The 21067-nt window shown below is 35.7% G+C and overlaps 1 protein-coding gene across 8 annotated transcripts; it reads right to left on the bottom strand.

Annotated features, from left to right (window-relative positions):
- Positions 1-9366: 9366 nt before the first annotated feature.
- Positions 9367-18370, bottom strand: LOC149533224 (ABC transporter G family member 36-like). Of its 8 annotated transcripts, XM_089806507.1 has the most exons (24): positions 18356-18370; positions 17141-17463; positions 16408-16617; positions 16142-16226; positions 15891-16050; positions 15684-15760; positions 15535-15588; positions 15356-15446; positions 14940-15241; positions 14555-14836; positions 14107-14423; positions 13598-13758; positions 13363-13470; positions 12996-13142; positions 12746-12895; positions 12451-12620; positions 12018-12350; positions 11619-11909; positions 11455-11538; positions 11238-11371; positions 10878-11105; positions 10557-10728; positions 10012-10266; positions 9367-9886 (listed from the first exon to the last, which is right to left on the bottom strand). In XM_089806507.1, the coding sequence occupies exons 2-24, from the start codon at positions 17446-17448 to the stop codon at positions 9617-9619; spliced, it is 4389 nt and encodes a 1462-aa protein (XP_089662633.1). In that variant the 5' UTR covers positions 17449-17463; positions 18356-18370; the 3' UTR covers positions 9367-9616. The 8 variants fall into 8 exon arrangements, with proteins under 8 accessions (XP_089662633.1, XP_089662632.1, XP_089662630.1 ...); XM_089806506.1 differs by lacking the exon at positions 18356-18370 and having other exon boundaries at positions 12996-13149; positions 13367-13470; XM_089806504.1 differs by lacking the exon at positions 18356-18370 and having other exon boundaries at positions 12451-12609; positions 12876-12895; positions 12996-13105; positions 13329-13470; positions 17141-17448.
- Positions 18371-21067: the final 2697 nt, after the last annotated feature.

Below are 21067 nucleotides of genomic sequence, written 5' to 3'. Positions count from 1 at the left end.
GAAAGGTTTAAAGAACCTGAATTTTTCTAAGCTCACCAAAGAAGAGAAAAATAAATTAGAGGAATTTGTGTATGCTATGATGGCTGAATATAAGCACACACCTCTAGAATTAGATGAATCTATGACAAAAGAATTGTATAAAATTGTAGAGGATAAATGGCATTCTTGTTTACAAATGGAAAAGGAGATAAGGGAGTCAACATTAGCTAGATTGTTGCCTGATTTGACTAAACATCAAGTAAAAAATGCAGTAAAAAGGCATAATAATATATTCACTCCCAAGCATAGAGCATTCAGCATATTACAGAATAAAATTGAAGAGGTAGTTACAAAATCCACAAGATTGTGGAAAATAGTTTACAAGAAAATAGAAGATGTGTATAATGAAGAATATAAGGCAGAGGCAAGTGCCAAGACAAGGGAAAAGAAGGTGTCAGGAACCAAAGAAAAAGAGAAGGAACAAGTGGAGAACAAAAACGAAGAAGAAAAGGAAGAAAAGGCACATACAGAGGAGAAAGAGGAAGAGAAAGATACAACTGAGCCACAAGATCGAACTATGCAAGACACATAGGTATCTCCTCCTAGTCCTCCTCATGCCACAATCACACCTACAGATACTATAAAAAATAAAAGATGTTACAGACACTTCAAATCCAAACATCAATCCATTAACTACAAAGGATTTAGAAATCCTTGACCAATCATCACTTGCAGCAAAATTAAGTGCAAATCCTATATTGGTCAGTGTTGATGAATTACAGAATCCAGAAGTTAAAACAAAGACAGTCAAGGTAAAAGCACAAATGCCACCTTTGACCATACAAACTACCGGTATTCTATTTCTTCCACCACCATCTCCACCAAGTGTAGTCACTTATACACTTCAAATGCTGAGTACAGCAGCAGGGGAAATAAAAGAAACATCTGAACAACCAACAAGTTCAACCCCACCTAGTGATCATAAAAGGGATACTCAAGCTGAAGAAAAAGATGAGACAAAGAAGAAGGAGGAGACTGCAATACAAACACTGGTTGCATTACCAAAATCAAGTACTCCAACACAGACTCTTCAGCAACCGAGCACAGATGGGTTACAGCTACAAATCAGGACACCAGGCTCGAGCTCATCAAAGGCAGTCAGGAAACTTCACTATGGAGTTCCCGAACTTGATGAAGAAATAAAGATCCCATATTATGAATCTAGCACTCTTACTGAAGAAAAGATCAATGAAATTCAGAGTGCATTTGGACAGAAGAAGGAGACAAGAAGCACTAAGAAAAGAACACAAGCATAAGCTTACATTGAATGAAATCAAAGACATATTCATAGAAGCTTTCTGCTTACAGTCTCCAAATGAGTCAAGACCAATTATAGAGCAACTATCTGATATAGTTGACCAGGTGACTAGTGAAGACCAGGAAACAAATGCTAGATTGCTCGAATGGTCAGAAAGGAAGTTCCAAGGCAAGGTAAATAGTAAAATATCCAGTGATATAGCACTGTCACAAGAAGAGCTAGCAAAGAAAATTAAAATAGTTAAAACAGTACTAGGAAACATCTTTTCCCTATACAACAAGTTGTGTGATTTTTCCACATTCACACAGGACACTAGCCAGAAAATACTGAGCTTGGAAAACAATCTAAAGATTTCTAGCATGCAACTCCCCACAAATCCAGCTCAGAGTGAGAAGCATTTTGCCCAATTGCTTCACACACAAAGAGAGTTAGTTGTCTTAGTTACAGAGGAGGCAACCACAAAAGAAAAATTGATGCAAATTCAATCATCAATAACTCCTCATTTAGAATTACTTCACAAGGAGCAAATAAATGCAGAGACAGTCCTCAAGAAAGACCCCAATCTTTCTTCATCTGATGGACTTGTACACCTAGCAGCAGAGATTGCCATCCAGCATAAGACATTGGATGTTGCACTAGCAAATTGGGATTCAGCTCTGAAGGTACTCCTTGAAGTAAATAGTACATTTTTGGCCAAGTATGGCATTACCTTGTAAAACCCTTGACATAAGTTTCAAAAAAGGGGAGAATAAGTATGGGGGCGTGATAAGAAGAGATTAAGTATGGGGGAGTTAAGTATAGGAATGAAATGATATGAAATGATAAGTATGATAAAAGGGGGAGATAGTAGGGAGATAGCAAATTTTGGGAGCAAATTTTGTGATAGCAAATTTTGATCAGTCAGAATGCAGAAACAGGATCAATTAATAAGGAGTCATAAGGATCTTAGTTAAGTGTTTTTGCCACTCATGTCAAAGGGGGAGATTGTTAGCTTAAAGAATAAATTTGACAACTGAGTGTCAATACACTTAACCATTTTTCCACTTAGTAAGTGTCGAGTAATAGTAAGTGCCGAGTAACAGTAAGTGCCGAGTGTAGTAAGTGTCGAGTGTAGTAAGTGCCGAGTAATAGTAAGTGCCAAGTAATAGTAAGTGTCAAGTAATAATAAGTGTTGAGTAACAGTAAGTGTCGAGTAACAATAAGTGTCGAGTAACAGTAGGTGCCGAGTGATACAGTTTTGTTTAGGTGCCGAACTATCCAGGAAACAACATGTGCCGAGCATCAGCAATGCTTCAGGAGCCGAGTAACTCAGAATATCAACATAAGAGTTTGTAATTGCACAAACTATGATGCAAATAGTTTTTGCAGCCGACATAAGGAAAATCTCAAAGGATTTAATGATGAGATCGAATCTTTTATCTTTCTTATGCAATCTACATGTAGCCAGTAAGAAAAATGATAAAGGCATGCAACCTATCAATAAAAGACTAAGTATTGAGCGGGAAATTGAGATTCAATGTGAATCATAGATCCATATCTAACCCTAAGTCTTTGAAGTCTTTATAAGGAAGATGAAATTTCATTGTAAATATATGAGTGGACATACAGGGGTGCACAAGAAAATCTATTTTCAGAAGCGAGGGTTATCAGATCACAAAAGGATCAAGATCAGAGAAAGCGGAAAAGGTGCCTGCATTCAGCAATCAAGGATTGTAATCTATCAGGTTCATTATACCTAATACTTTCTAGCAATTGTATTAGAATGAAAATCCTATGGTGATAGGTTAGCTTAACAGCTATTTTGTAGATCCTTTAATTAGGTGATTAAAATCCTTTAACAGGGTGACACTTCATGTTAAGTGTTTGTAAAGCCTTTAACCAGGTCACTATTGATATAGTGTAAAGCCTTTAACAGGGCAGGCCTTTAACAGGGCAGACCATCAGAAGTGGTTGAACAATATTGCTGCAGTAATTTTTGTGGGTACCATCCCCACCCCAGTTTTACCTTCTTATTCCTGGAGGGTTTCTGTGTTATCAAATTCCAGTGTTATGAGTTGTTGATGCATGTGTTTAGTTTCATATTTGTTTGATGTATTTACATGCATGCAATTTACTTACAGTTAAAAGTTTTATTGGTTAAAGTGTGATACTTATGATTCACACTCCCCCCCCCCTCATAAGTACTCTTTCCATATTTGAATATTCCAACACTCTTGCTCTCTTTCATCCTAATGATGGATCATGTAGTGTGATTCAAAATGTTGATGGTAAAAAAGTTTAACTAGTATTTTGATTTGTAGAGTAATCTGATAACTGATTTCTTTATCTATTATATTATTAAATATAAAGCTAAAAACATCACATAATGATCATGCCTCGAAAAAGTATATGTTAATAGTTAAAGCTACAAGAAAGATGAAATATGGTGAAATTATTTTTAATCTATAATATTTAATATAAAAAATTTAACTAATATGAACACTTTACTTAAATCTTTCCAAAACCTATAAGAACTGAAGATAAGAACTTTGGCACTGGCACCTACATCTCTTATTTCCTTGTTGTATCTTTGTTGTGATATCCTAATTCTAAAGGAAAAGTTCCAATTTACGTGGCTTGGTGCATATGAAAGTTGCTTGTCCCAAAGCCCCTGCACAGTATGAACTCGGCACTACACAACCATTCATCTCAACATCATAGGACATTGATGTCATTCAGTTCATTCATCAACTTGCAATTGAGTACCATATGATTGTCTCTTGGAATTATATTGCATGACATCTAACATTGTACGTATTAGACTTGACTTCTAGTTGCGACATACCATCAAGCTATGAGGGAATGTTGCCACAAAGATACTAGTAGACTATGTGTATGCTGAGAATGTCATACATCATTGGTGCACCATATATTAGTGTTCTTTGTAGTTGTCCCCATTACACACCTTCATTTGAAGTGCAAAGATCCTACGTAGTCATCCTCATTACACACCCTTGTTTGCTACATTACACATGAGGTTGGTCACTTTGCTAGATATTGAAGGTGTGCATGCTTTAATTTTGATTTTTTATCTACTTGACTTTCCTCTAACATCCTCTCAATCGCACAAACTAAAATTTAAGTGATTGCATGAAATTGGCACAAGAAGATTATTATGAGAAGCACGAGGACTAATGAAACCATTGGAGAAATTTGGCTTGTCATAATGGAATAAAAGAGTTATTACTAATTTTAAGCTCATGAATACATAAAGAAAAGTCTTCTCATAAAGAAAGAAAAACATGTACAAGTTTGAGGAATTATGTGCCTTCTCTCTGATTGTGATTTTTGCTTCCATTTCTTTTTTCTTGTTGTTGTTAGAACTTTTTCCACTTTGACTTGATTGGTTCTCATCACTAGCCACCAATGCTTTGGTTTTTGATGATGTGAGAAGTCCCATATCTATCAACTTGGTTTGTTCACAAATCAACATTTCTGCAAATGCATCAAAAGTAGGCTTTTGGAAAGCACTTCCCATGGTCAACTTGTGAGTGTTATCACTCAAAACAAAAGAAACATACTCTGAAGATAGCCTCTTCAAGATGTGATGAATCAACCTATCATCCTTCATGGGATTACCATAATCTTTATTTAGTGCTCTAAACTCATTGGCTTTGTTGATATAATCTTGAATTGTGTCAAAATTCTTAGGATCCAATAGAAGTAGATCATCCTCAATCTGGAATCCCTTTTCCTCATCCACCTTACCATACAATGCTTCAAGTTTGTCCCAAGCAGGTTTGGCTTCTTTGAAACTGGAAATGTGGAAGAAGAGATCTCTATGTCCACAACTCATGATAATTCCTAAAGCCTATTGGCCTTTAATTTGCCAATCAAAGAATGTTGTAGCATCAATGGGTTTGGGAATTGTACCAACAACATAAAGATTTAGACCTTTTTCCATTAATCTACTCCATACAATATCTTTCCATGTAGAATAATTGTGTGAAGTTAGAAGTGGACCTTTAGGTGAACCCATGATGCAAAAAATGAAAAGAGCACAAGAGAGAGACACAAAAAACAAAATACACAACCCCCCCCCCCCCACACACACCCCCCCCCCCCCCCCCCCCGAAAAAAAGATGCTTTTGGCACTTTATATGTAGTGTGTGACAATAGGCCACTTGTCAAAATGTACAAAGTGGGATTCTAATTTTTTTATTTACAACTGCCTTTTGAGGCTCAAATTTGTCACTAAGCACTATAGCTCAGATGTACAACAATTTTGAAAAGTAATCAAAGCATTACAATGCAGAAAAGGCCCTAAGTCTGAAAGTGATTTTTTTTCCACACAACCCTATAATCTGATTGAATATCTGGAGAGTAGACAAAAAATTATGCACTTTCAAAAAAAAAAAAAAAAAAAAACCTATTTTCGAGTCCAAATGAGCTCGTATGGAGTGTTTCAAGCTGCAAAATGTAAGATTAGATAGGTGCAGTCATCAAAAAATGCAATTTCTAAGAAATCTGTGGACCAAAACTAGAAAAAAATAGCACCACTAAGAAGCTCAAGAAATTCTACCCAGAATCCAAAAAAAATCGCACTTGATTTGGAGTCTGAATGACTAAGATATGGCCTCCCAAAGTCAGATTGTCAAATCAAAACTACATCTGGAGAGGGGTCTAGGTAGGAAACTGTGAAGTTAAATCTGAGGTCAAATGGTCATTGTAGTAGTTCAAAAGTGCTTGGGAATTACGGTCAGATAATTGTCAAATTTAGGCCATTAAAATGATGACGTCAGCATACTCAGACCCCTGGATGATGTCATGACTGACATGTCCTATAAGGATGATGACATCAGTAGTACGGTGCTATACGAAGAAAAAAAAGTGACTACATGTACGAAAGTCCTGTATGGCTTGCTAATGTGGCTGTCAAACGTGGTGTGCAACAAGGTCCTGAGGTGGCCGACAACGGTTGTACTCACATGGCTTTTGCTGAGTGGAGCTGCATGGGGGCTGTTGATTCTTTCCACGTAGCAGTTGATTGTGCAAGGTGCCAAACAAATTGAAAGCGCAAGCGGGAAAATAAATAGTCATGGGAGGAAACTTTTTGATGCCAGAGACTATTGAAGCATGGGCGGCTGATATGAAACAATGATGCCGAAATTGGATTCTCTACCATCGCTGGGAAAGGTATGACTCTTGTTGCCAAGAGAGATATCACAATCACAGCCTAGACTTTTTTCATTGCTAGGAAACTCTTTGAAGAATAGGGGAAGTCTAAAACAGTGACTAAAGAGGGCTTTATCAGGTTGTCAATTAAAACAATGACAGCCAGAAATTCGTTGTGAAAGACTGGAGTTTTAAAACACGAAAAGTGATCAAACACTAATGAGGAAGGCTTTCGTCGGGAAGACAGGACGTCGCTAGAGCCTTTTTTGCGGCGTGGGTTTATCCCATATTCGTTGTGGGATAGAATTTGCAATTGTTTAAAAGCCCAAAGTCATGGTGCTTTAAACAAATATGAGACCACCAAATTTTTTTGTGTTGAACGGTGGATGGTTGTGTGTCCATCGAGTTATTGTGCTCGGTTGGTGAGGCTCACCAAATCGAAAAAATGATGAAGCCCATGAGTAAGAAAATGGAATATGTTGTTGTCCAATACAAAATTGTTGTCCAATACAAAATATTCCTTGCAGGGCCAAGGTGTTACTGCTTGATGTCTGTACAAAAAAAATTTCTCTACAGGCTCGAAGGGCAAAAAAAATTTTGAAATTTTCCTCGAAATACCAAACGAAATTGCAGAGAAAAAATAGATTCGATCTAAAAATAAAATTGCAGATCTAAATAACAATCATACCAAAATTGCAAATTCAGCCTTCGGGTGCTAGTTTGCAAAAAAAATGGCCTCAAAATTGACTTTAGCCTAGTATAGGCAAATTTATAGTCAATTTTCACCAAATCAACGTTCCAGATGCAATGGTAAGGTCCGTTCTGGCTCTAGACACTCCCGATGACTACGATACTCTGGATCTGGGTTCAGGTGCTGAAGCAAAAAGATGATCTCGAACGGTTATGTGAAGAGAATCTCCCTTAGCTCTAATACCATGTAAGAATTTTCCTTAGGGAAAAATTCACCCAAGATCAAGGAACTCAAGCACAAGCACAACTGTAGACCAAAAGAGTATGATCAGACTATCGATATGTATTCAATTCAATGTGTAAGTACACTAGGAGTGCCTGTATATAAAGGCCTCTAGAATACTTCTAGAATGCCTAGGAATCAGCAACATGATAAGTCATACAACCAGGCACATATCCACCAGGTGTGAGTTATCCTCCATTAAGCACAGGAGTAAGTGCGATGATGAGAGGATAAGCCTACAAAGGTGTAGCACACAAAATAATGTTGTAGACACCATGTGCTATAATAGGAGTGTGAATAACTATGTTGTCTACATGATAACTCAGTCAATTATGCAAACTCTAGTGTTGTAGACACCATGTGCTCAGTTAGAGTTGCTTACTTTTGTGTTGTCAACATGAAAACTCATAGAGTACACAAACTCCTAAGTGTTACCTAAGAAATAATAAAATAATGCATTGACCTAAGTAAACTTAAGTGAAGTGTAATAAGTAATTACTTATTTACACCAACAATGTGAATAAATAAAATGTTGAACTGATGTATTCCTAAATCATGGGAAAAGAAATTGAGAAATGAAATTTATTATGAACAATATATTAAATAAAAATAGGAACAACAAAAAATGCAAAAAATTGATGTAGTTAACTAAAAGTACGTTGAAGCTGGAAATAAAGTTCACATATGATTTTAAAATAATAATTAAAAAATAGATGTAGAAATTTGAAAACCATATTCTAAAGGTTAAACTTGTGGAAGATCAATGTACAAGATCAATTAAACTCTACCAAATGAAAATAAGACATAAAGATTTAATTAAATCTAGGGTAAATAAATGTAACTACACCATCAATCAAATTATTTTAGAATAATCATGAGTAAAAAATATATACTTTTCAAAATTGAAAAAGAGGGTTAGGGTAAGTAGCTTTGTTCAAGTGATGTGGATATGTTTATCTATATGTTACACTTAATGATTTTGTTATGTTCTCTTTTAGATTAAACACGAGATCATAAATTTCCATGTAAACTTATGAGATGACATGGGATAATTGTTAGAGTTATTTGAGACCTTGACTTTCAAGTAAGTTTGCAATTTAAGTATAGTCTTTTAGGAGAAAACATGCAAAGGAGAACTAGATTTAAACATTAGTGCCCAAAAATAGATGGAAAAATATGCAATATGTTGGTTTTCATGGCTGGATACATAAGATAATCAAACTTGTATTATGTAAATGTGCTTAAAATCTAATTTTGTGAAAGTCCTAAATCGATCGCAACTAGGAAAGCATATAGATGGACCATAGATTAAATAAAGAATGATTACCCACATAAGATGGACCATAGAATAAATGACACAAGTACTAAATTCTCTTAATGGTTGATACAAAAATTCAAGAATGATAGATAGCATATTAGTCCAAGAGCTTAAAATACATCTCCTCAAAAGCATACAAACAAGTGTAGGCATACAATGTTATTCTTCATAAAATTGGCATAACCATTGCATTTATATCAAATATTTAGTACAAAATTCATGAAGAAAAATAATAATTCTAAGATAAATCAAATTAATCAGATTTCTACAATCCAATTGAAAATAACTTAAAAGTAAATCATCAATCTAAAATGACAATTATATTTCAAATTATATACTAAAAAATTACTATCTTATACATAATACATAATATACATAGTATAGTAGAAATTATATGAATATATCCTCTACCCATATAAAATTGTACTCTCTAGAATACGATCTTACCTATAAATTTGTATCTCTTGAAATTAGAGTGCTAATCATTTAAAACAAAAATAAATTATTTTCATTTAATAAGATTTAAAACTGAAAACCCAAATAAGAGAAGCCACTCTTGATTGTAATCTGCTTTGTTTCAATATTAAAATACAACAAAAATATTAAAAAATCATTTACTGCAGGATAGAAGAGGGGGAGACTTGTTGAGGAAGCCGCTTCTGCCTCACATATCAGAAGGAAATTCTTGAACTTCAATATCTTAAAAAGTGTGCTGAACTGAACATCAAATATAATCTACCTCTACCCTTTCTCAACTCAAAGGGTTTTAACATTAGCCAGGTTTATAATAAGCTTTTCTCTGAAATTCCAAATTTCAGCTGGTCTAACCCAAATGGTAGAGAAGCAAAATCTGTGTGTTTCAACTCCTCTGCTTTTACCTCTGCTGGAAATTCAGTACCTTAATGCAGTAGGCAAAAGTAAATGCAAAGAACACAGCGAATCCAACGAGCATTGCAGCAACTGTAGGTAAGAAATCATGCTTGTATCCAAAGTAATCCTCCACAAACTGATTTAGTGGTTTGAACCCTTCACCAATCACTTCCAAATTGTCTGTGACATCTCCATACTGTGAAGCAATTAGACCATATACAGTCCATGAAACAGGGCATATCCAGTAGTACCATATCCACCACTTGGGAATTTTCTGCATCAATTTTAATGCCCGTTAGAAATAGAAATTCCTGCAACATTTTGGAATTTCAATGTTCTTTTGGTGGATGATGATAATAAATTCTTTAATGAAATGAGTTGAGGAAGAGGATTGCATACCGGTTTAGGAATAAAAAATCCTGAGAAAAGATTGAAGAGGGCGTAAAATGCTGAAGCTACAATTGCGGCCACTTGCTGGTCTGGAGTGACTGCAACCGCCATCATGCCATAGTAGGTGAAGTACAGGAAGGTCGTGTAGTTTATGAAGAAGAACCAAGCAAACTTCTTGGTTGTCCACTCGAAGCTGACCATACTGTAAACAATAAAACTGTACATAATTGTCTGGCCCAGTGCGTATGGAAGCTCAATCACAACCTATAATGCAAAGAGAAAAAGAGAGTCAATCTTCGTTATAAATCATCTGTTAACATATATTTGTTTAGCTTTAGCACTGGCATCGTGATGTATCAGATCCAGTAGGGGACAGTATTTCAATAATTGTTACAGCATTTGTTGCTTTTATCTCTAATATTTTTGACAATATTCTATCAATATTTTTGCACGGATGCCAAATGAAATTGGATGTAGACCTATTCTGTGCTTTGTATGTGAGTAGACAGCTTGATTCATAGAACAAAAATGGCAGCTCAAGAAAGGGAACTAACCTGACCGAGAGCATAGGGCAGTGCAGAGTACATTCCTGCAGCCCTTTCTCTGTAGAACACACTTCTCTCCACTGAAACTACAGGCTGCACTGTTGAACAGTTATTGACTCCTAAGAAAATTACAGCTCCATATAAGGCACCCGTAACAATAAATAGATCAGTATTGTTGCTCCTGATGTCAAACAAATCTGTTTGTTAGATAATAAGATAATCACAAGCTCAAATGGATGTTCAGTAGAGCCACAAGAAGTCATATGACGATTCTGTACTCTATTTAGTTCAAATGTTTGCAAAGTAAATGTCTTGAATTGGAGTACACACCGTTCTGTGCCAACCTTCCAAAAGATTGTACCGAAGAGTAAAGCACAAACGAGTGTGAAGAAGTATCTCACGCTGTTATAATCAGGGCTACGCCAGTAAATCCACCATTGCTTCCACAAGCAAGACTTGAATTGTCCAAAGAACGACTGAGAATATTGGGTTGGAAAGTGAAGTTCTTTTGTTTGTGGAGGTGGAGTATTAAGCTCTTTCACTAGTGCTTTATTTCTCCTGTATATGGAAAAAATGACTCAATGTCAAAATTTTGATGTACTTTTGTGTTGTCTTTTATGTATTTGAATGTAGCTTGGTTTGGCCTTTAAACTGCATAATGGTCTTCAAGCTAAACTTTAACGAACTTACTTATAGAGGGATGAGTTTCTGTAAAGCTCTGCAAAGTCTATTCCCAGACGAACTTCAACAGAAGCAGAGCTAGCCTCTAGCATCCATGTAGCAGGGTTATATTTATCCTTGATCTGTATCACTCCTGGAATGGCCTGCAGTTCACAATTGTGCAAGTTTAACAAAAAGACTGCCTTTCCTGTTGTAAATTTATAACACCTTATCTACAAATCCTTACCTCGAAGTATTCGACAACCTTGTGAGAATTGGGGCCCAATGGTCCATAGTAAATGATTTGTCCTCCTCTTTTCATCAAAAGTAGCTGAAGTCATCACAGCTTGAAATCAGCATCAATCACTGAATACAACATTATAAGATGGTCTCAATTTACATGTTTCTCACCTCATCAAATGCTTCAAAGATGTCAATGCTAGGCTGATGAATGGTGCAGACAACAGTCCTTCCAGTATCAACAGTATTGCGGACAGTTCGCATAACTATTGCAGCTGCTCTTGCATCTAGTCCAGATGTGGGTTCATCCATGAAGATTATAGAGGGATTTGCAACAAGCTCTACAGCAATTGTTAACCTTTTTCTTTGTTCAGTTGACAATCCAGTGACACCAGGTAGGCCTACCAATGCATCCCTTAAGTTGTCCAGCTCTACAAGCTCCATTACCTCATCAACAAATGCCTGCAAATTGGAATATGCTCATTTAGTAGCATGACACCTTAGGCTTACACCATCTCAACAATATAAAGGGCCTCGTTGAAAAAACAAATGCATAGTTGTGGACATTACGATTTTGGTTTCTTTGTCAACATCTTTTGCAAGACGTAGAAATGCTGAAAATATTAACGATTCCCGAACAGTGACTTGTGGAGAATGTATATCACTTTGCTCACAGTAACCAGAAATTCGAGCAAAAGTTTCATGTTTCTTGGGAAATCCAGAGATTCGAATATCTCCCTCAATATATCCTCCCGTTTTCCTTCCAGCTAAGACATCCATGAAAGTTGTCTTACCAGCGCCACTGACTCCCATCAATGCTGTAAGAACACCGGGCCTAAATGCCCCTGTAACATCTTGAAGCAATTGAAGCCTATCTTCAGTCACTCCCTGTTCTTTCATCTCCTGCAATCAAAGTTAAAGCTCGTCAGCTAAATCCTTCAAACTAAAACAAACCATGTCACTGAATCATGAAATAAGTTAAGACTTGGTTTATTTTGCGTACTGGAGGCATGTCAACAAAGTATTTGACATCTTCAAAAGACATGGCTAGCGGTTGAAATGGTAGAATCATTCCTCGTTTTGGAGTAACTCCTTTTGCAGTCTCCAGTAATGATTCGTCATTGCTTTGTAGACTACTTGATCGGCTGCTCATTCGTCTGACCTGCATTTCAACTGCATATCCAAACAGTAAGCATTAGATCATAGTTTGGTAAGCAATCAGAAAAGTAATCTACTCAAATCCTCTCTGTTCAAACAAGAAAAGTATCTGCACAAGAGTAGTTTAAAAGATCCCTTACAAGTGTTATTGCCATCTGAAGAAGACGATGGTTGTACTTGAGGCCGGTTTTGCGATCTTGATACATTGAATTCCTGCTCTGTACCATTCTCTTGGGATTGCAAGTTGGCTAGAGCTTCCTTGGAGATTACAGCTTGAGGTTTACCAAGAGCTACAGAAAAAAAAATCCCCTATAATTTCATATAGAAAACGATGTATAATAAAACATCAATCCAAAGGGAAAGGAGATGCAAATTATCGAAATAACTCACGATTTAGATATGCCAGAGCAAAGGTGAAAAGCACATTGAAGAGCACCGAAAATCCTAATAAAGCAGCAAGTCCTAGCCAATACCAATATCCCCTTGAGTAGATGCTACGGCTCTCCATTGCTGCCACACCCAAATTTGTGGCATTTTCTGTGCTCTGAAAGAGAGGCATTTCAGGAAACGAGTCATTTTGGGGCAAGAATGGGAAAAAATCCTTGTTGCTTCAAATTCACATCAAGGAAAGTTATGATTTTATCATCCGCATCCATTTTAGTTCAATATTTCATTCAGGAATAATATGCTACAAACAGTTGTTTTATGATTCTATCCAACAACAGGGAGATCTTAATACATGAAAAAGGTGGAGAACTTACAATTTTCCATCTTGGAGCAAGCAACTCATTAACAGTGATGGCATTCTCTGCATACATCAAAGGTGAACACCAGTAGCCCCATATCCACCAATTTGGAATGTTCTCTGCATTGGAAATCCATCGTGCTGTTAATCTCAACGTATATTACTATTGACGAGATTTTCTCAATCTAGTCTCTTATGAATGCATTATTTTGAATGTCTGGAAGATAGAAAGGATGAGACTGCAAACCTCTTGGGAGAATAAATCCTCCAAGCATTATCATTATGAGAAGAGACAGAGACCCTCCGGTATTAGCTATTATCATTGTCCTGCATATTCCTGCTATAAGGCGGAACAGGGATGATGCCATTTGATGAACTAGGAAGATTAGAACGAATTGTCGAAAAAACCTGTGGTGAGGATGAATTTACGTTAGCTGAAAGAAAAAGAATACCCCTTAAGATGATCAGGGTTCTTAAGGCATTCGTGATAGCAGATGATTTATTTTTCTGTTCATGCTTCTGGAATCGATTGTGTAAATATTTTTTATTTTTTTTATCAATGTTTTGGATCACACTCCATGATCCATCATTTTCTCCTTTTGATTTCTTTCTTTTATTCTTTGTAATGATGGATAACAAGTGTGTTCCCAAACATTGATGGAAAAAAATCTTTACATGATAGATTCCAGAAGCATAAACCAAAAAATTCTTATAGATTGTGAAAACTTACTCACTAAGATGATTTATTACTAGTACCTGCCAGCTTCAGGGGCAAACCCTATAGTATAGTAAGTCATTACAACCCAAATGCCAGCTTCCAGCAATGAAGTTGGAATTTTCAATAAGAAGGTAGGAAGAGTGAAGGCCCATGCAGGGTACAATAAAAGATCCCTCTGCTTGAAGAACACTGGAAGCCTGGCAATTGTCATTGCTAATTCTGCAAACCCATTAAACATGTTGGTAATGAGACTAAAAAAAAGTGCTCCAAGGTACATATTTGCATCAGTACGAGTTTTATGATGCATTTCAGTCCTAAAGAATACAGTTGCTCCAATGAACGCTATAACCATAATCTGTTCAAAAAAATAACTTTCATTAGATATATGTTATCCTTGTAGTGATGATATTACTGTAATTTTAAAATTTTGAGACAATTATATCTCTATCTAAATATCTTATGGAGTATAGGTCGTAAAAAATGCACCTGAATAATCTTGAAAATGTGAACAAAGGAATTCCGCTTGATCAGTAGCCATTCTTTATCAAAACAGGCTTTGAAGATCTCCCTTTTTGGTACACAGTTTTTACTAAAGACCAAAGCTGCTTTGTGGCTACCGTTCTTGTCGTATGGGACTGACAACTCGTTTTGCAACCTCAGAAATGCATGAAATTGCTTAAATCTACATACAAATTCCTTCACAGTTACATAGTGATAAGGTCGACTCCTATCTGCCCAGTATTGTTCTTGGTCCTTCTTTGATGTGACCTGCAACAATAGATATTTGTGAGAAAACAATGGTACAAGATACTTTGATAGTAAAAGTCATGGTTATAATAGGACAGACGTAATATTTTCAAATTCTTAGTACCTCCTGTAAGAAATCTGTTGTGCTCTTTCTCTCCGGACATTTAAATCCACAAGTTTCAAAAAATTCAAGAACATTTTCTTGAGGTCCATGGTAGACAACATGGTTCTCCGAAAGGAGTATAATATCATCGAAGAGGTCGAATGTTTCTGGTGCAGGCTGCAGCAGAGACATAAGAATCGTGGCATCCATTAGATGGGTAAACTGTTGCAGGCATTTGACTATCTGATATGTTGTAGAACTGTCTAGTCCTGTAGAGATTTCGTCCATGAATAGAGTATTTGTAGGTCCAACGATCATCTCCCCTGCACATACAATTTAGTTCAAAACATAGTCATTCATCGTAATCGGTGATCATATATTAGCTCTAGTTTGTAAACATCACTTTTGGTTTGGAGCTGAAAGTATTTTAGCTATACCTGTTGTAACACGCTTCTTTTGTCCACCAGAGATTCCTCTCATCATGTCGTTACCAACAATTGTGTCTCCACAAATATCTAAACCCAAAATCTGCTTAGGCACAAGGATTTAAAGTCCATGAGTCCCTGATTTCTAAATTTTTGCACTAGAACTTTAATTTCTCTGTGAGTGTATTTACCTTGAGAGTGTAGTCCGTCTGAAGGCTGCTCTCAACACCTTCCATTGCTGTTGCCTGCATAGAACAATCTACAATATTGATTAAAATTCCCAATTGTTCGTGGTAATACTTTAGAATATGCGAAGCTTTTCCAGCATATCGAAGCTTACTTTCATGAAAAGGTCAACTTCAGCCTCTGGGAAGATTCCAGCTTGTTTCTCCCTTCTAGCAAGCTCTGAAAGCAGCTCTGCATTGAGACACGCCAGCAAACAAGTAATTCAACATGCAATTCATATGCTTCATGATTGTAGTACACGAGCTTATAGGTAAAAATTTAAACCATCATGATAAAAGAAATGAAGGTTTATAGCAGTCACCATATCTATGGCCAACACCTTGGCACCTAGCAGAGAAATCTATTGTTTCTCTAACAGTCATCTCTCCTACATGTAAGTCGTTCTGGCTTATGTAAGAAGATGTTTTTTGAGGTACAAACTTATCCAGCTTATGGCCATTGTAAGTGATTTCGCCCTTCACCTGATCATTGAAATCTGGTTAACTAAAAACCTTTTTACTCTGATTTTGAAACAGCATAAGATGCAATAAAAAGATAGCATCAAGCTTTGACCTTCAAGCTGGAGTCTAATTTCCCAGCCAAAGCTAGCAACAATGTTGTCTTCCCAGAGGCAGGGGGACCCAACAACAGAGTCATCCTTTCAGAAGAAACACATGAAGATGTGACATTAACACGGCAGTTTCAAGCATTTATCACATTACATTTTATTAAAGACCCCATAATAACATATGAAAACTATAGATGGGCTTAAAAACCACTGCACTGAAAATAAGTTAGACTCAAACTAATACTTAAAGTGAATCTTAACACCCCATTACCGAGATGGCTTGAGGATTCCACTTCCATTCTTGAGAATTGTAAGGTTTTGTTTCTTGGTGGGTGAGAGGCCAAATATGTCTAGAAAGGATTCTACAGAGTTTCTGGCAGAGTTCCATAATGTAGGCAGAGCTCTACCACCTACATAACACTCTGCATCCACTGTTAAATTCTCAAACCGCACTTCTACTGTTGGAAGCTTGATGCCAACTCTGCACAAGATACAAAAACCACCCATAATTGGATATGATAACTAACATTATCAGATTTTCACAATCTACTAGTAAATATAAGTTCCTTCTTAGATTCTATTGTGTGTACTTTTAGCATCAACTTTTCGGATGACCTCCATGGTCTATTATCAGAAAGAGAGAGAGCAAGAATTGTAAAAGAAAGAAGTGATGATGCTAATTAATCTGGAAAAACCTTTCTATTACAATTCTTGCACTCTCTTCCCGATGATGAATCACAGAATGTGATCGGAAACATCGATGCTAAAAATACACACAATCAAATTCAGAAACAAATTTATATTTGGATATAATAAATCAGAAAGACAAATTGCCAAACTCTCACATTCTAAACCTTCTCTTGACAGCATAATTCAAGAAAACTCTCCAAACTCTTCAAATTTTTAGCAACCCAAACAGGCAAACAATGAATGTAAGATTTTTTTCCTTTTTCCTTTTCCTTTTCCTTTCTCTCCTTCATCCAATAATTGAAAAATATTCTCACCTGTCAATTCGAGCTCTAAGCTTTCGCAGAAACTTTTCATTGTCTTCCTCTGCAACTTTGAAGAGGCGTTCAATGAACATCTTTCTTTCAGTGAAGTCAAGCTTACGAACATCTACTTCCTTGTGAAGCTTTCCATCATTTTCCTCAACAAAACTCCGCATAATAGCAGTTCTCAGCCTATCATAAGTGGGGAGCTTCTCAAGAGCTGCCCAACGAAGAGCTTCTTCGTCATCATCAATTCTCTGTCTCTGTGATCGACTGCTACTGCTCATAAACACATCTTCCAATCCCACACTTGAATTTCTCATGCTTTTACTAAAATTCTGACTCCCACACTGTAAAAATCCAATCTTCTTCTTCCACTATATCATTCATTCTAAAGCTCAAGCCTTTATATAGACAAAAAAATGGTTATAGTTTCTGGTGGGGTGTCTTTCAGAGTTACTTCCCAAGAGCTGGACTGAAGCTTTGAGCTATATGACAATAAAATACGTTAAATTGTACAGCCACATTAAAACGACTGGATTTAGTCGGTGTTCAAAGCTTACGCAGGCCTTTAGAGCAGGAGAAGTTAAACGAAACAGATTCAAGAGACCATGAGATCACACTTGATGCAGGGAAATTGAAATCATATTTATTTTATTGGGTATTAATTCATTGTTTTATTAATTTAAGTAATAAGGAATGGAATCCAATTGCCATGCAAATTCTGTTGTAGAATTCGTCTCTTGTCGTTTGATGTCGGTCCCCCACCGTCAGATTTCTTCGACTTATATTTAACTGTGGTATAAACGTGTTATAAAGGTAATGTGCAATTTGCTAGATTATATTGAGAGTGTAACTTTAATATATATTATCATATGATATTTTCAAACTGGGCAGCATTAAGGTTTTATACTTATTTTATATATGTGAATAAATATATTTTTATATTGATTTAAAATAGGTTTTATGGTAATGGGGTTGAGTCTAATTTATTGAAATATTGAAATGTTCTTTTGTGGAGGTTTAAGTTTACATTGTAGAGGGACATCGACTATTTCTAAAATTATGAATTATTATTTATGGTCTTTCAAAGGTGGTCTCTAATAAGTGGTTTTTTAAAAAGGAAACAAATATCTACCCACTATGATGCACCAATACAAAAGTTAGGCATTGATGCAACTTGGGGATTAGAGAGTCGTCCCTTACTATGAATGATTTTAGTGTGGTTACTTTAGAGAAGTTTCTATTAGTTGCATTATGCTCACAAGAGGCTACATTCATGGCGTATTAATACTAACATGACAAAAGTAATTACATGCAATTAGCAATATGAAAAAATTAGCTTTGATGAATATTTAATAGTTTATAAATTAATTTCAAAATGTGATAAATTATGCAATAAAATATTGAAATTTAAAAATAGTAGAAATGAAACCATCTAATTCATTTTAATTATTGAAAAATGTTTTCTCATTGTTTTGATGATTTTTTATTTCTCTTTGACTACATGAATCAAGTATAACACCCCCAATAAACTTTAGTGCATTGGGTAATTTTTTTAATGTGACTGATGCCACTAGCACAACATGTCTTCATACCATGTGGGCTAGGGGGAAACTAGACTTTGTGACCTCATGCTTTATCAAAGGAAGTGACCCTTTTGATCATTTTTTTTGGTACATTATATAATGATAATTTTTTATTTGCTAGAGCTAGAATCCCCCTCCAAAGTACAATTTTTAAATTCCACGAGACTAGGCTAGTTTAATTATCCACAACAAGGGAAGGGTCTCTGTCTCATTATTGGACTTCACATTCAAACCACTTGTATGTGCAACAATGGAACTTTATCCATATGGATAGTCAAATACCACCACCACCATTGGAATTCAAGTTTCTTTTTATAGTCCTATCAAGGATCAATTATCAATGGGTTTACAAAAGGTGCTTCACTATCCTTCTTGGAATCGTCATATCAGTTGAAGCCAAAGTCTTGATAAAAAAATCTTGAATCACGTTATGTTGTAATTTGAGGGCCACAAATCAGCATGGATAGGATGAGCCACTCGTCTTCAATACTAAGGCCTCTTCAAAACCAAATTTTTAATACCTTGGGTTATAATGTTAGTTATCTCCCTAAAACCTACCTACGAATGTCACTAACAACGGGAAGAGTTCACATCTAAAAAATGCTAATCGAAAGTATTTGAAAAAATAAATTACAACTCAAGGAAAGGTTGTCTCTTAAATCAAAATAAAAAACTATAAAGTTATCAAAATCTCTCTTCAAAGAATCCTAATTTACATGCTTCCTTTATTTAAAATCCCCTACTAAAAAAATTGTGGTCAAGGAGGGAGGAAAAGAAATGACTCCATTTAGTAGTAAGGGGCTTCAAAATGAAGGAGGAATAAGGTATAAAAATCTAAATCTAGATCAAAACTTATAAAAAATAAAGGTAAGTGGAGAAAAGTAAAGTAGACTATATATTTATGCATTCAAGAAGACATATGTCTCATATCTAGATCTAGTCTCCTAGTTGGCTTAGTCATTTGGAATGAAGATACAAAAGCAACTAGGGTCCATACAAAATGATTCTAGAAACATAATCAAATATGCAAAGTACATTATTTTTTGCCTAATTTTTTGTGGTTTAACATGAATTGGGATGCAAAATATGATGATCAATTATAGAAAACTTTGCAAAAAATCATTGCGTTTGCATAGTTTGGAAATTGTGTGATGTGTTATTTTGTTGGGATTTTAGTCGTCATAAGAAAATATATAAATTGAAGCGTAAAATAATGACAAAACATTTACATTTGGGACAATCCTTCAATTAGCTAGTTTCCTCTCAAGTCCTCTAGCTTAGATGTGTTAGAATTAAAAAAGGATACGTGTGATTGATGCAAGTGCATCCTTGGATCATTGAAAAACTTGCATCACCCAAAAATATTTTCTTTTGATTTCTATGTTCAGTGTTCATTTAGATAGTTTTACTGTTGTTTTAGATTATGATCGAGGTAGTTGGCTTGTTCTCTTATGTGATCCTTATGGCGTGGTCTAGGTTATCTTATAATCAATCTCATCCTTAACTAGTTTTCATGTTCTAACAGTCAAGGTGGTGAGTTGGGGCTTGTGATGAAGAATGAGGACATGCGGTGTGAATTGATGAATTGCTCTATATTTTTACACTTTTGATTGACCATCTTGTATGTTTGCATGACATGATGTATTCATTTGGGGGTGTTCTTATGATTTGGTTCTTGGCCTATCTATTTGTAATAAGTTTTTGTTGTCTTGAAAATTAATGATCAAACAAGGTGACTTGTGGCTAGTGATCTTGTATATATGTAGGGTAGTAGTTCTTGTTTAGGTAGTGTTAAGGTGGCAAGAGTGTTATATGATTAGGAGGTTACAATATATTTAGAGAAGTAATTTGGATAAGTAGTGGTTGTTTGTGGTTTTATAAATTGAGGAATGATCAACTACAAAATACATAGAGGATATATCCATCTTTTTGGAGTTGTATATTGACAATGGTAATGTAAAACAAGCCAACTTGATGATAATACAATCGTCTTTCTTTCAGTATATGTTCTTCTTTGAAGTTTGTTTGGGAATTTCCACTATGGTTATACCATGTTACAAGGTCAAACATCTTCTTTGAAAATTATCTCTCCTTGACTACGTCAAGTAGTATCAAAGTTGGTTATACAATAGAGTAGAAAAAGCACTTGGAATTCATTGTCTTGATATGCATTTCTTGTTTTTGTGGAGTGGTAGAAGTTGAGGTTCTAGTCCACGTCATTTGAAGGTTAGTGCAAGGTGGAAAGACAAGGATTGGTTGTTGGAAGATTAGAGATCACAGTCATTAACTTAGTTTTGGGGTGGCCGAAGATTGAATATGACCTACATTTATGGTGGTTACACAAGGAGAATTG

This window comes from Cupressus sempervirens, chromosome 10 (genome assembly GCF_028749045.1).
Source record: "Cupressus sempervirens isolate cs-2001-9-10 chromosome 10, ASM2874904v1, whole genome shotgun sequence".
NCBI classification, from domain to species: Eukaryota; Viridiplantae; Streptophyta; class Pinopsida; order Cupressales; family Cupressaceae; genus Cupressus; species Cupressus sempervirens.
This window is presented reverse-complemented; position numbering and strand designations above follow the sequence as displayed.